Source organism: Setaria italica, chromosome IV, assembly GCF_000263155.2.
Source record: "Setaria italica strain Yugu1 chromosome IV, Setaria_italica_v2.0, whole genome shotgun sequence".
In the NCBI taxonomy this organism is placed as follows: Eukaryota; Viridiplantae; Streptophyta; class Magnoliopsida; order Poales; family Poaceae; genus Setaria; species Setaria italica.
Window position 1 is genome coordinate 19,596,876 of NC_028453.1, and position 15,330 is coordinate 19,612,205.

General features: G+C 42.0%; 1 protein-coding gene across 3 annotated transcripts; it reads right to left on the reverse strand.

Moving 5' to 3' along the window:
• Positions 1-116: 116 nt before the first annotated feature.
• Positions 117-12,877, reverse strand: LOC101776884 (alpha-glucan water dikinase, chloroplastic). Of its 3 annotated transcripts, none has more exons than XM_004965346.4 (33): positions 12,626-12,877; positions 12,158-12,469; positions 12,036-12,077; positions 11,841-11,950; positions 11,639-11,717; positions 11,473-11,564; positions 11,203-11,386; positions 10,864-11,097; positions 10,447-10,785; positions 10,259-10,366; positions 10,061-10,159; positions 9,840-9,980; positions 9,646-9,737; positions 9,434-9,568; positions 9,042-9,204; positions 8,816-8,905; positions 8,552-8,737; positions 6,555-6,617; positions 6,409-6,471; positions 6,269-6,328; positions 5,941-6,093; positions 5,752-5,835; positions 5,073-5,249; positions 4,900-5,006; positions 4,507-4,720; positions 4,315-4,418; positions 3,255-3,390; positions 3,002-3,127; positions 2,272-2,382; positions 2,073-2,171; positions 1,554-1,820; positions 625-740; positions 117-547 (listed from the first exon to the last, which is right to left on the reverse strand). In XM_004965346.4, the coding sequence occupies exons 2-33, from the start codon at positions 12,371-12,373 to the stop codon at positions 343-345; spliced, it is 4,395 nt and encodes a 1,464-aa protein (XP_004965403.1). In that variant the 5' UTR covers positions 12,374-12,469; positions 12,626-12,877; the 3' UTR covers positions 117-342. The 3 variants fall into 3 exon arrangements, with proteins under 3 accessions (XP_004965403.1, XP_022681711.1, XP_022681710.1); XM_022825976.1 differs by having other exon boundaries at positions 9,846-9,980; positions 12,611-12,877; XM_022825975.1 differs by having other exon boundaries at positions 12,611-12,877.
• Positions 12,878-15,330: the final 2,453 nt, after the last annotated feature.

The window sequence follows — 15,330 nt, forward strand, 5'->3', positions numbered from 1 at the left end:
TTTCATAGAGCAGATATTTGCAGGAACTTCCTCACTTTCAGCACTTTTCAACATCTTGTGCAGATATTTGCAGGAACTTCCTCACTTTCAGCACTTTTCAACATCTTGTGCAGATATTTGCAGAAATGTGTATGTAAATTTATATTGCTCAACAAGTCAACACGGTTATAGAAGTACACTTATTGGTCACAAAGAGCTTTACAAACTATACAGGACGACAAATGCTTATTTCAGCATATATATATGCATATATAAGAGAGTGTACATGTGTTGTACATGTCATAACACCCATATCCCACCCTACAACAACAGTGTCTATTTGAGCTGGCTATACATAACATACTACATCTGTGGCCTTGTTTGGACCACATAGACTTTTCCATCCTTTACAACTCCCTCAACGTCCTGAGGGGATCCATAGAGCTCCTCAATGGCATGTCCAGCCCGTGCAATACTTGAGAGGATTGAGTTTCGGAATCCATGGTCTACAATAAGAGGGTCAGTTGTGTAGTCAAGTACAACCTCATCCTCCTCCTCCATCGGTACACTGAAGAAACAAACAATTGATCAGTAATTTCAAACCTTAAGAACCTTTACCTATATTCAAAAACGGGTATTCCTTACCTATCATATAATCCTGCTCCAGCATAACCTTCCAGATCCTCGCCGTTGGAGTCAGAACGAAAGATGATTGACCGCCTTATGAAGAGACCAATTGGCTTGCTTGGGTAACCAAGTAACTACAAATGGACAACATATTAGCTCTGGCGCACCAACAAACCAGGTAAACTACAACCTTAGTAGCAATTGTGCAATCAAGCTTGGTTCGGGTGCCTACTGCCTACTGAACATGAGAAATTCCATCATAAAAAAAGTCTACATCTAATTTATCAATTTACTCTACCTATGTATAAAATATATTCAAATCCAGTCTATTTTATTATGAGTAAAAAATGAGGAAATTTTGATAAATGATAAATCAAAGAGGAGGGAAGGAAGAGGATACTGTTAATATTCACTAAAAAAAGGTTTTTTTTGCAATACACTTTGAGTTTCAGTTGAAATTTTAAAGGGGCATACAGAACCCAATATATTAAATTCATCAACTTTTATACAGAATTGTTCATGTTATTTCAAATCCAATTGAAGCCGGCTTGCATGGTATTCGTGTAGCATAAGGGTGCATTTGGCAGAGCTCCCAGAGCTGATTCTCTGCTAAATCCAGCAGAAGCTATGCCAAATAGTTTTTCAGAGTGATTATATGAAATGAACTAAGAGGCTGGGAGTTGAAAAAAGTAGCTTCTCCTGATTTTGTGAAGTGATTCTCTATCCTGAATTTAAGAGTTTATGCTAGAGAATTAAAGAGAATCACTTCTCTAAGAGAATCAGTTCCCTGTGAAGTGATTCTCTATCCTGAATTTAAGAGTTTATGATAGAGAATTAAAGAGAATCACTTCTCTAAGAGAATCAGTTTCCATAGAGAATAAGAATCAGATGGAGCTCTACCAAACAGCCCTAAGACTACATAATAAGAACTATACAGAGATGCTCACCTTTGGAGAGTCGAGCTCATCTTTTTTGCAAACAAAGCTCATGGCACGACCAGGATAGGCTCCCACAAGGGTCTCTCCGAGCCCTTTCACCACTTCAGCATAAATCTCAGAAGAATCTCCAGACGATGGGTTCGTAGTATGAATGACAAAGGCATAATCTGCATTCACAATTTCTTGCACAAGAACAGCCATTGACAGGTACTCATGATCGAGCTTCACCTTGCGTGTGCTAAAATATGCTCTTTCGTTCCATTTCGAAGCCCAGACCTAAAAGGAAATTGAGATATCCAATGACCATATATGAAAAAGGATTTTCTTACGTTCACCTTTTACCATGCATGTAGAAATCATCTCTAACAGATCTATCTACGATCTGTGGGATCAAATGACCCCATGAATAAAGGCAAAGAGGTCCAACTTAAAATTAAAGGCTCTGGTGTTTCTGAAACTTCAAAGCAAATGACCTAGAAGGATATGAAGTATGGATCAATTACTAGTATTAATTGTAGATCAGGATACCTTTTTAATAGCCATCCATGCTTGTTCCCAACGTTGATCGCCTTCATCTCCAGGCCAAGGCATTCCAGAGCCTAGCATCTTCTCCTTCAGCTCCTTAACCTGAGACAGAAATAAAATAAGACATACATGAAATATAAAAAGATTAATGTCATAACGAAGGCTTAATTGCAACAACTATAAGCAGATAGATATATCTTACCAATTGCATAGGAGCAGCAAGGTTAAGAACAGCTTTTCTTATTTCGCCTAGAGCACTAAAATCTTCTTGAGCAAGTCTGCTCTTAAGTTTCTCTATGTTTTGTGCTACTTCCTGCCATAAAAAAAGAACATTTTTTTATGAAACAGGAGGGGAGGGTCCCCTACTGTTCTGTTTCAATTATAAGGAAACTGTACAAAAAGTATACACAGGAACTGTATAATGAGAAGAAAAAAAGGGGGGAAACAAAGAAAAACAGTATAAGGATCACAGATCCAAAAGGGAAAAAAAAGGGGGACTAGTTGAAACTGCTCAATCAATCCATAAGAATCTTCTTGTTATCATTTTCTTTGATAATAGTCAATTCCATCTCCTGTCTAAAAGATACCTTCACATACGAATGGGAGTTTTTTACCATCAAAGATAATAATATTAGGCAGATTGTTACTTCAAGAGTAGATGTAATTTCGCAAAATCAGTTCATGGTAGAATGAGAATATGTAGATATGAACAAAAACTACTGAAGTTGCTACGTACAAAGCAGGCTCGCGAAAAAAAAAGGTGATCTGAATGCCAAAATGGCGTTTTATACATTAGACGATTAGTGGACATTAAAATGCACGATGCTATCTTACTAGTAGTGTATTTCAAACATGTAGAAGAAACTGACTAATCCAACAACCATATAATGCTAATATTTATGTATATTACGTAAAGAAAACCACCAACCAACCTTATTAAGCCCATCTGACAAAACCTTGTCAAAAGTGCCAAATGGTATCGCAACTGACGTAGGGACACCAACCCATGAAGGTACTTTTCCTTTGAGGTATGCTATATTCCGAGACTTAGCCCCAACCTGAAAACAGAAATGTGAGTGTTAGCAACACAAGGCTAAAAGAAAAGGAAACCAGTGTATCAATTCGTTTCATCAACTCTTCCTTAAGAATGAAAAGTTTCCTAATGCATAAGTTTATATTACTTACCATTTCATCAGAGAATTCTTCAGCTGATATTGCATATTTTCCAAGAAACTTCTTCTTGACTAATGAAACAGATGGTGCATGGCCACCTTCTACATTTGGAGAACTTGATTGCTGAAGTTCACTCTCCGCCGTCTCCCTATTGAGTGGAAGATATGAGTTGTGAGCATCTGACATATTATTCTAGGTTGGCTGTGAAATATTGGAGAGTTGGCTTCTGGGACCACCCAGATGATGGCCAAGTTGATGGTGTGCCAAAAGAGTGTGCAAAGTATAAAGCATGACCACATAGTGATAGTTAGGCAGGTATTTAGACAATTGTCATTACACAGCAGACGATTATATTAACCTTGTAATCAAATCTTGTTTGTCGTTGCTAACAACACCAAAATTGTGCTTTGGTTGTCATCTTTCCTTTTATTCAGTGCCATGGATTGTAATCCTTGAACCTGGTTAGTGGAGATGTTGCAAGTGTGTGGCGCAAGCATGTTTGGGGTACTGTTTCTCTGAACCTGGTTAGCATAAGTGTTACCATTGTGTGCACATGGTATCTGAGTGTTGTTTTTGTGGGCTTGCGTTTGTGCAGTGCTTTTTAAACTTCCTTACTTAGGCCTCCTTCAATGGTTAGAGTAAGATATTAGATCATACGCCTAAGATATAGTGTAAGGATAAATCTTCCAACAATTAGAGTCAATCACTAGATCTTATGTCTACATAGTCCCACGGGTCAGCCCCACATAATTTATGGATGTGTATATGAGACCATCTCTTGAACAAGAGATAGCTCTTCTTTCTCTCTCTTCCACATGGGTAAAAATCTGATGTGGTATACCTATGAGCTAACTGACTTGGCACCATTGGAGGAGGCCTTAATGCATAATGCGAGCTCTCCTACACATTTGAGGGGGGAACAAACAAAAGGTGTCATACAAAATACTAATACAGATCTAAGCTACCAAATGAATGAACTAATCTGATGGAAGAGAACATTAAAAAAAATAGTTATTTAGCCTTTTGTAACCTAGCTTCATCAGCCATGAAGTTCAAAAAGTAGCTTAAGTACCTATAGGTGATATCCGCAGAAGTAGGTTTGAAAGAAAGCAGTTTCTGATCATATCCTTCAAGTTCAGACAGGGTGCTATGGTCAAAACAGGTCGCAAACAGTACCTTCAATGGGAAAAGGTTGGTATGTCAACAACTCAACAGGGGAAAAAAATTCCTTGAAATCATGCAGTATATTGTGAAGAGAAAAAACCTTGCTATTCCTTGCTCGGACTGACACATGGGACAGAACATCCGGCATATCAGGTGTAATCACACCTACAACTCCATCTGGTATTTCTTCCTCTCCCTTGACACTCTTTGCCACAAGGATGGTTGGTTTATCATAAGATTTGTTCTGGACAGCAAGTAACTCATCAACCACAACTACATAACCTGATACTTCAATTGGGCTTATAACCTGCCAACTGTTAGCAGGAGACTGATGTCAGGTGCAGAGTAAAAGAATATATTACTAGATTTAATTTCTGCAATTCATATAAAAGTGTGGAGAAGATCGCTAGTACCACTTCTAGAATAATGCGCTCATGTACAGGGAAGGTAGTGCAAGAGAAGTTCAACTGAAGTCATAAATTTTACATTTTACCTTCCAAGCTGGGCAACATTCCTTAGAACAGGATCAAATCGGTTCAGAAGAGCGGACAGAGTGGCTGCTGATCCACCACGTATAATTTCTTCTGTGAAGATATTGACCTGCCGAAATTGTATTTAGTAATAATTTCTTGATAGAATTATATTTGAATTCTATAAAATACTCACTGCCCATTGGTCTACGCTGAGTAATGAGCCAAGATACTCAGCCGAGGGCTGCATTATATTATGGTATTGTTCTCCCTTGCTCGCAAGGGCAAGTCTTATTCTGTCAAGAAACGCTTTAGCGTAGAGAGCCCATTGGTCGTCGTTTTGCTTAGCCATTTCCAAGGCTTGGTTCCATCCCTTCCAGAAAAAAAACATTTAGACAGCATCACCATTGTTAGGGGGTCTTTGGATCCATGGACTAATTTTTAGTTTGGGACACATCGGATGTTTGGATACCAATTAGAAAGACTAAATGTGAACTAATTATAAAAATAATCGCATAAATGAGGGATAATTCGCAAGACGAATCTATTAAGCATAATTAATCCATAATTAGAACATGTTTACTGTAGCATCACATGGGCTAATCATGGACTAATTAGGCTTCATAGATTCGTCTCACGAATTAGCCCTCATTCATGCAATTAGTTTTATCATTAGACTATATTTAATACTCCTAATTAGTGTGCAAACATCCGATATGACAGGGACTAAAGTTTAGTCCAGGGTATCCAAACAACCCCTTAAAAGAGAAATAAAAAAATAAGTTCAAACAGAGATTCCGGTGACATTCTATAAAGCGTTTCAGTTATATAAAGAGCATTTCTGTATCCATGTCACTCAAACAGTTAAAGTGTACCTTTAAGCAGTACAGGATGTCTTCATTGTCGTCAATTGATAAGGCAAGATTTTCAAGGACAAGACTGATGAAGTACATGATTTTCTGGATTAAAAAAGGGCAACATGAGGTAACAAATTTGGATGAGCTAAAAAGTAACATAATATATGGGAAAACACACATCATTGAGGCAGTAATTACGTGACTAACCTCAGGGGCTGCATCATTGAGTCTCTCATATGACCTTTCAATTGCTGTTCTGAAGGTAGAATCAAGAGCAATGTCCAAAAATATAAGATCTTTCATGCGTTCAGGCGAATCAAGAAGCAAAGGGTGCAGTTCAACTCGAGCTTCCAGCAACCCCTACAAGTTAGCATTTTGTTAGCAACTAGTGATTCACACAGAAATCACAAAAAAATGGTGGATTAAAGTATTGAATCAGTCACGGGAGATCTAATTATTTTAACTGAGAGAACGAATCCTATCATCTGCTCTTTATTTTTATTATAAATATGAACTTGTATTCAATATCACTGACCTCAAGAAGTGGTTCCGGTGATTTATCCTCAACATGGTCAAGCACAAATTCGAGCAATTCCTACACAAGCAGTAAATGCCACAAATGTAAGAAACTAAGAAAGTACATGTGTTGAGAAAAGAAGGTGAGGGATCTTTTACAGGAAATCCAGATGGCAAACCCTTCACTGGATTGATCTGAACACCAACCATGAAACCTTCACCCTGTACCCAAAAAACTAGTTCATTAGATATGAGTACAGGTATCTAAAGCATTCTAGCAGAATGAATAAGATTAAAAATGATACCTCTGATTTGTATCCCATACAAGTTGCTATAGCAGACTCAAGATCAGCACCGGAATGCACAGCCTAACAGAATGAGCAAATCAGAATAGCATTCAGTCAAAGATTACGTTATGGGAAGATATTCACGCAGAAAAGATGAGAAAATGCCCTTTCGAAAGAAGATGATAAATTGGATACCTTCTTTTTTGGCACCAAAACAGGTACAATGTGAATGCATATGATGTTGATTTTATTCATCAGGATATTTTCAAGATTAGTGGAATGGAATGATATACTTTCACGAGCTAGCTTGAGTGTCTTTGGGGTGAATTAGATCTTGGGACGTAGGTGTGGTTGACCAGAGGACATGGACCTGGATCTCATCTAGGTAGGAACAGAAGAGGAAGAAGGGTTGGGTTTAATTCTGCTTGATTTATTTAGGAAAAAGTCCAAATTACTACCAAAAAAAAAACTCGACCGGTGGGGGAAGATCCGACTCAAGGCATTGCATTAAGAAGGGACCGTATGACCCTAGTCGAGAAAATCCCCCGAACCCTGGCCCATGCCCATATAGGGCCAAACCGAACTTGGATTGGCGTACACCGTTACCCAAGCCGGCACAGCACACCATTACCTGTGTTGGCGACGCACTGCACCACAAGCAAGCGAGAACAGCGAGGGGATATTTTTTTTGGGTGCAATTCTGGGGTTTGAACCCCGGTCAGTGGGTATGACCAGGTCTGGATAATGTTTCCATAAAATGAACAATGGTTTTAACATGACTATATGGGAGAGATGGCATAGGATTGAAATGGACAATCTGAGGATGGCTCAGGTTCTCTCCCCCTCTCCCGCTCTCCTTCCCGACGCCTCCCCTACCACCAGCTCCATGTCGTCGCCTACTCCGGGCACGGCGGCCACCACTCCGGCTGTGCCCTTCCCTAGGCCAGCTCTTCCTTCCCCGGCATCAGGAAGCTCTCCTCCTACTCGTCGTCCGGCAGTCACGTTTGGGGCAACTACTGGACGATCCAAGGCCCAGCGGTGGCTGGATGGTTCGCCTTCCTCTGTGGAATCCGGTGTTTCCCTCTTATCTTTCAAGGAAGCTCTTCTCAAGGGCTCTTCTCTGGCGGCGGTTCAACGGCGCACTGGGGACTTCGTTTCTCAGGTGACCTCGCCGGCCTCATCACTGGAGAATACCTCGCCTCGTGTCGCACAGGCCCCGTCGCTGGAGGCGCCCCCGCTTCGCGTCGTGAGGACCCGGTCGCTGGAGGCGCCCCCGCTTCACGTCGTGAGGCTCCATCAAGTGGCGCTCGTCGTGGACCTGACACAGAAGGGTGGTGGACGGCCGAGAGCCGATGTTCTCGCCGCGCGTGGCTGCGTCACTCACCTGCCTCATTGAACGGTCCCTTCGGACCTCCGAGGCAGGTGTTTCAACTGCTTCTTGCCGGAGCACCAAGCTGTTGGATGCCGCTCGGCGCCAAGGTGCTTCCACTGCCGAGCAATCGGCCACTGTTCTTATGACTGCCAGCGGCGACTTTCGGCTCCGCACCCGGATTCATCCGTGGTTCACAGGAAGGTCTGGCGGCTGGTGAGGTCCTTGGCGGTGGCAACTTCTATTCCTGTGAGTTCCATGGAGACCCTCCAAGAGGCCGGAGCTGCATTAGTGCACCTAGACAGCGACGACGGCGCCGAAGCCATGGGCGACGTACAAAGGCTGGGGCTGGGCAACCGTCGTCCAACGTCTCAGACACCTCCCTCGATGAGGAGGTTGCCAATGATGCTCCCCTCTTGGCAAACAGCTATCCGGACTTTGCTATACTTGAGGGGAGTAATATGGACTTTTTCTTATTTATTAAAGAAGCAAATCCCCTTTTATAGAGGAAAGGTATCATTAACCAATCTCCTAAGAAACCAAATCTAATCTATAAACTGAACAAACACCCCAAATCCTTATCTAATCTCTTGACTAACAGCTTCTTTTTCCTACCCTTTTTATCCATATAAGCTGTTTTACATACCTTGAGGCTTCTCATGTAATTTCCCAGGTCACGGAGTAAACCTTCCTTCTGTTCACTTCTGAAATTTGGTTCTGAATGTATTGCACGATCATAGCTCAAGAGGCGCTCTTTGGTTATACCATTTTTGTTCAAGGTGTCCCAGTAAACACTTATATCAAAATCACTATTGATATAATCAATTAATGCCTGCCCAAGGAGAGACATAACCATCAAAACCTCTAAGCTTGAATGTTTACAGTATTAAGAATTCAAAACATCCAATACCTGGCATATAACCACATCATCTGGGCTTGTATTGTTGTGCAATTTCTGGTGCCATTCTTCCATCATTCCACCTTTGCAGTCATTATTTCTCTATAAAAGTAGAAAGCACTTTATTATTATTGACAATATCTAGTTTTTCGGATGAGAACTTCCAAGTTCCAACTGTATAATTCAGTGAAGCAATGAATAAAAGTAAATGTATATTCACCTAGGACCATTAATTTACCTGTATCACTAATATCTCATCACGAATACGTTGACCAACATCACCTTCACCTCCACGACCAACAGCAGCCATTATCATTCTTAATATCTCTCTGTACTGTGGATACGTTTTGTACATATTTTCAAGATCATCTGTAAACCTATCCTGTGCTTTGCTTATCTCGCTGCATGGTTATTAATCATCATGAGATGCAAAGAATACGCACATGAGTTATATTTTCATCTATATAAATACATATTCTCTGACTACTGAATTGTATTCTGTTTTGTTTGTTATCAGGATGGACAGCGAATTATTCCCGTGTCAAAAGAAACGGACAACTTCGGATTATTTACCTTCTTAAGAGAACAGAAAAAAAATACTGAAGTAAATAATACAAAACAGGTATATACCGTGGCTTCACATTATAGTTCTTATTCCATGTTAGTTGCCTTGTAGCCATGAATCTAATCCAAACAAAAAGTCCAACAATACCCAACAGTCCAGCATCTCTGGCTTCGTCAACTAGATCTGCTGCAATGTTGAATCTGTCAAGGAACAGAAGTAGTTTAGGAGTTTTCCATGTAAAAGTCATGCATATTATTATGGATATTTAGTGTCTGACCTGTGCATAAGAGATCGCTGGGCATCGTCCTCCAGATCTGCTATTCTTTCCAGCAACGCCTTAGCAGTGCCTTTACCAGCATCACCAGTGTCCTTTAATTAAGAACAGATTGAAGAATTACAAGTAAGAGACTTATACCACAGTCAAAACAGAGGGGAATGGTTCAAAGTTTGAAAGGTAAAGTGGACACAAACAATTGCCTTAATATTTCTCGTATCACGGGTGCTGAAATCAAGGTAAAAATCAGAGCCATTATTTTTTATCCATGTTTCACCGGACCGAAGAACAAACGGCATCCCTTTGTATCCCCCATCATCAAGCTCTATCTCAACAACCTGGACATTAGGAGCCTTGAGATGGCAGGAAGGTTAGTATAAAAAAAAGGAAACTAACAGGCTGATGATGTTATTTCCACCTGGTAATGCAAACCATCCAATTCAGATTTAGTAAATTCAGTTTCACATGCCATTTCTAGCAATTTTGAACCAGATGGCAATATGTTTGAAGGAGGTGCCTGCACAGTTAAATAACAACGCATTGGTAGTTACAACAGTGTTTAATACAGCTGCTGAGTTTGTTGCTTTTAAAAATGGAAACAATTTGGAAATTTTACCTTCCACTCTCCGGGCTTTTTCGCCAATGACCAGTGAAGAATAAGTGGCTCTGTATGGTTTGTTGCCAAGTGAACTTTTGTTTTGTTTAGAACCTTGGTGGAAATTGCCTTAACAAGAGAGAAGCTTAATTAGCCAGAGGTGGAAGCAAGGTCTGGAGATATAAGGAACATCTGCCAAGGGTCCTAACCAGTATCTCTTTACCGCTGAACTTGAAAAGCTTTCTGCTTAGAACTTCACAGCCACCATTTTCCTGTAATGACTTGGTGAAGAGATCAAGAACAGTTGGTTGTTTCGGTGCAACTTCTGCTTGCTCTTCTATAACAGTATGTTTATATTTACTAAGAATTTGCATGATATCTCTCTTTTTGCGCTGAATCCTTTCTACAGAGAAGTACTTCTTGTTCTTCAGCTGCTTGGAAACTTTACTCTCAATGTTTCCTTTCAAAATTTTCTTTCTCAACTGATCAATCGAGATTCCCTTGTCCACCTCAGCCTGCAGTTCCTTCCTTGCTTCCTCAAACTCGACCTGGCAAATTATGAAATAAGAACCTCCATAAAGTGTTAAGCCAACAAGCTATTTTAGACAGTTGAGTCAATGCATTACCAGTTGCTTCTCAGGAGGATAATTTGGCTTGCCCGCTTTCTCCCATCTTATATAAGCCTGGACTTGTACAAGGTCCTCTGGAATTTTATCAACAGTAATTTGAGATGCAGGAGAATCACTTTCATCTGACTCAGGCGCGTCAGGTGCTTTTGTCAATTTAGCTCGAAGCTTCTCTAAAGAAACACCTCTATTTAATTCTTCTATTAACTCGGCTCGTGCAGCTTCATACTCCTCCTGTAGGAAAATGCAATACCTCTTATTTTTAAATTTTAATCAACTAACTTAGTACATTGAGTTCCTTCCAGATGGAAGAAGGAAAAAACAGTACTAAAAGCTTGCCTTTTCTTGCTCTGGTGTGTACGACTGCTTTCCCTTTCTTTCCCATCGAAGGTAAGCTTGGATCTGCACAAGATCCTCTGGCACCAAGGTAGAAGTAGCAGAAGAGGAGGCACCAGATGCACCATTACCATCATGGCGGCTCAACTGGAGGCGAATTTGAAAATTCTGGCCATTATTTTTAAACCTGCCCAATGTAGAGTTCTAAATAGTTGATACCAAGCATTCAGATAAACCAACAGTGCTACACCATAAGCAAAACAGCAGTGTTACCATTTGTTCTGTGTCTCATCAAAGATGAGGAACTCAATAGCTTGCACTGCAGGATCATCTACCTCAATTCTCAGAGTGGAGTTATCACCTGACTGCACAGTTACAGACATTACTATATAAGCATACTGGTCCGCTGTAACACAAAAATCCTTAATGCATGACTGACCTTTACAAAAGGTGTCCTAAGGGCCCTGTTCTTGTACATTGCTGTTCCATCAGGTCGCCTGGATGGAAGGAGCCAATCTCTGCAACCAAGTAATTCAATTACAACAACCTCAATAAAAAAAAACATGCATTGCAAGTGACATAAGTATAAGTGACACGGATTGTCTCATCAAAAGTGGCAAGAGAAGCAGGTCCTATCTCACCTCCTGTCCGGGCAGAGAGCGCCCCAATGCAGAATCAGGGAGCCACTGGTGTTGGTCACCTCCAGGTCGATCTCCGTCACTGAGCCCTGTGACGCAGGGTTCACTGCAACCTGTTCCCACACAATGTAGCAATCGTGTCATGCAAAGGACAAATTCGTAGCAAATGATGAATGAACATGAATCCTGCGGTCGCACCTGGAGCTCGGAGTTGGAATCCAGCGTGAACTTTCCGACAAGCTGCAATAATAGCGACGGAAACTGAGGGACGCGAATCGTCAGACAGGGAGAGCGCATTAGCGAAAGCGAGAGGTCCTTACGTCAGGGGATGCGCGGTCGGCGGGCGTGGCGACGGCGCGGGGCGCGACGGGGCCGCGGCAGGATGCGGCGAGCGTGGCGGGGCGGCGCGGGCCCGCGCTGCGGCGGATGGACGCCTGCTGCCTCGTCGCTGGCGAGGAGGCAGCGGGCCGCGCGCGGATCGCGAGCGCGCACCGCTCCGCCGCCGCTGCGGAGGCCGCGGCAGAGAATCCGCTCATCGCACGAATCTCAACGTCTCCCTCGCTTCGTTCTTTCACGCTCAGACGAATCTCAACCGCTGCTTGCTCGCCTTCCTCACCCGCTTCCTGCAGAAACTAGAAAGAAACAAAAAGAGAAGAAAAAAGATCAAGCAGATATTATCACAAGGAAGCGGATGGGATGAATGGAATGCAGCGGACGAAGCCTCGAACAAGAATTAAGATCTTCCAGATCAAATTAAAAACATAATCATGTACCCAGTGCACACGCACAGATGCTAGCCGGATTGAGGCTCCGGGAGAGAGGAGAGGAAGAGCGAGCCTGCTGGTGGTGATGGGAGGAGGATGTGGGGAGGAGGTGGAGGTGGGAGGCGAAGCGGGGGCTGCGGAGGAGAGGGAATGGGAGAAGCAATGGGCGCGGGTGTCAGCGCCGCGTCTCGTTGCGGTGCTCGCTTCTCTCTCCTCTGTCCCGTTCCCGAGGAGTGCGCTTGGGCGGGTGTGTGAATCTCACAGCTTGGACGCAATTATCTTCTCGCGGAGAGGAGGCAGCAAGAGAGAACCAAATACCAATTTTGCGTACCTCTCTCCCTTCCTTTTTTATGAAAATCCTTCTCCCTTCCTATTTCCACCAGTTCCAAGGTAGTACCAATATCTATCGGGAAAAAATAAAATACTAATATCAATCCAGAAAAAGGTGGCAACAGTGACCTTTTCAAAGAGGGATAGCTGCAAATGTACCACACGTTTTTTTCTTTATCAAAAAAAATACCAATTTTGCGTACCTCTCTCCCTTCCTTTTTTATGAAAATACTTTTCCTTTCCTATTTCCACCCTTCCCAAGGTAGTGCGATCGGGAAAAAAATAAAATGCTAATATCAATCCATAAAAAAGTGGCAACAGTGACCTTTTCAAAGAGGGATAGCTGAAAATGTACCACACGTTTTTTTTTCTTTATCAGAAAAATACCAATTTTGCGTACCTCTCTCCCTTCCTTTTTTATGAAAATACTTTTCCTTTCCTATTTCCACCATTCCCAATGTAGTGCCAATATCGATCGGGAAAAAATAAAATGCTAATATCAATCCAGCAACAGTGACCTTTTCAAAGAGGGATAGCTGAAAATGTACCACACGCTTTTTCTGTCAATTATCTATAAATATCGCTTGTAAATCCACTTGCCATAGACTTCGTCTTGAATTGGTACAAAAATTTTGGTGTTATATGGGAACATAACCTAGTTCCAAACAAAGTATTCTACAACAAAATCAAAGAAACAACTTTAACATTTATACAGATTAATTAGAGGTTCTCATCGATCAAAAGGAGACCCCTCGGCCACACCTTCTATCTAGTCTAGTCCTATTTATGGATTGACTAAAACAAGCTAACTAGCCAACTCAACCTGCCCCCGCCTCCTTGTACAAGTGAGGGGGTGTTTAGATATGAGATACTAAATTTTAGGAGGGTCACATCAGATGCTAATTAGGAGGACTAAACATGAGCTAATTATAAAACTAACTGCAGAACTCCTATACTAATTCGCGAGAGGAATCTATTAAGCCTAATTAATCCATCATTAGCAAATGGTTACTGTAGCACCACATTGTCAAATCATGGACTAATTAAGCTTAATAGATTCGTCTCGCGAATTAGACTCCATCTGTGCAATTAGTTTTATAATTAAACTATATTTAATACTCCTAATTAGTATCAAACATTCGATACGATAGGTACTAAATACCCCCGGAGTCTAAAGAGGTTAACTGGTTCATGGTTCAAAACCCGTGTGCTTGGAACGGGTTCTGCGTAGAGGAGGATTTCAAAGAAGAAAGCTGGGTCATGGATACTGCTCCATCCATCCCAAGAAGGCGGAAAAGAAAAAATCTACGGCTAGTTGCTTGCTCTAGGGAAAGCAAAAGCGTCACGAGATCCAACCGCAGGCAGCGCCGGGCCCGGCTGGGATCCCGCGGACGAACAGGACGCGTCCACGTGGGCCGCCAACATGACGTTTCTGCCATGTGGACCCTACCCCAAGCAGTCGCGTGGCGCGCATGGAAGCACACGTGCCGCGAAGGGGACGTGTGCGGTGGACTGCGCAGCTGCTCCTGCTCGGCACGGGCTGGAAGCCTGCAGGGAGCCGCAAACTGGCTAATGGTAACACTACACTACGAGAGAATTAAAAAAAATCCTAAAATGATTTATTAATAGAGTATGGACCCCATAAAATCAATCTGCTTGTGTGTACAAGTACTGTGTATTTCATCATGGGTGGAGTATATAAGAAAGAAAAGATAGCACCTGGACACACGATTGCACAAAGTCGTCCTAGCATTTCTTTTTCGCAGAAAAAGAAAAAAAAGTTTTGCCATTACAAATGGCAGCATTAACAAAGAAAAGAAAAGACACAACTCTGGCTTGATCCACTTTTCAGTGTCTGATGACGGTACCCCTGAAATCCAGCACGTGCACTGCGCCGCCTATTAAGGAGTTGGCTACTAGCGATGCACTCGAATTGTTTTCTTAATAAAGAAACCACTCAACCTTTAATAAAAATCTATATATGAACGACACGGTCGATTGTCGCACGGTGGAATGAATTTGACGATCCCCAATACTCTCTCTGTCTCAAAAAAAACATATCATTGTACGGTTTAAAATTTGTCAAAAAAAACGAGTCGTTATGCTCAATTTGATATATGTGCATGTGTGTGGCCCTACAGCAGTCACTAGCATCAAATATGACTAAGGTCCCATTTGGCACGGCTCCACTCCTAAACTCCAGCAACTCCATCAAAAAATTCAGCCAAACACCCCAACTCCAAAACTTCATGGAGTTGGTAACTCCATGGAGCTGTAGTGCAAATGGAGGTGGAGTTTTGGAGCACCTCTTTTGCTGCTCCAGAAACCTCTCTTTTGAACCTCCTCGTGGAGTTGGTGGGTATACCCACCAATGCCACTGGTTACACCAAAAAAATGTT

Bases quoted from the DNA above. Each gene is read 5' to 3' on its own strand.
- LOC101776884 (XM_004965346.4), bottom strand. From the start codon at position 12,373: ATGAGCGGATTCTCTGCCGCGGCCTCCGCAGCGGCGGCGGAGCGGTGC. The intron at 11,951-12,035 runs GTGCGACCGCAG...GTGTGGGAACAG, and splicing joins ATTCCAACTCCGAGCTCCAG to GTTGCAGTGAACCCTGCGTC. The intron at 548-624 runs GTAAGGAATACC...TTGTTTCTTCAG, and splicing joins GGAGCAGGATTATATGATAG to TGTACCGATGGAGGAGGAGG.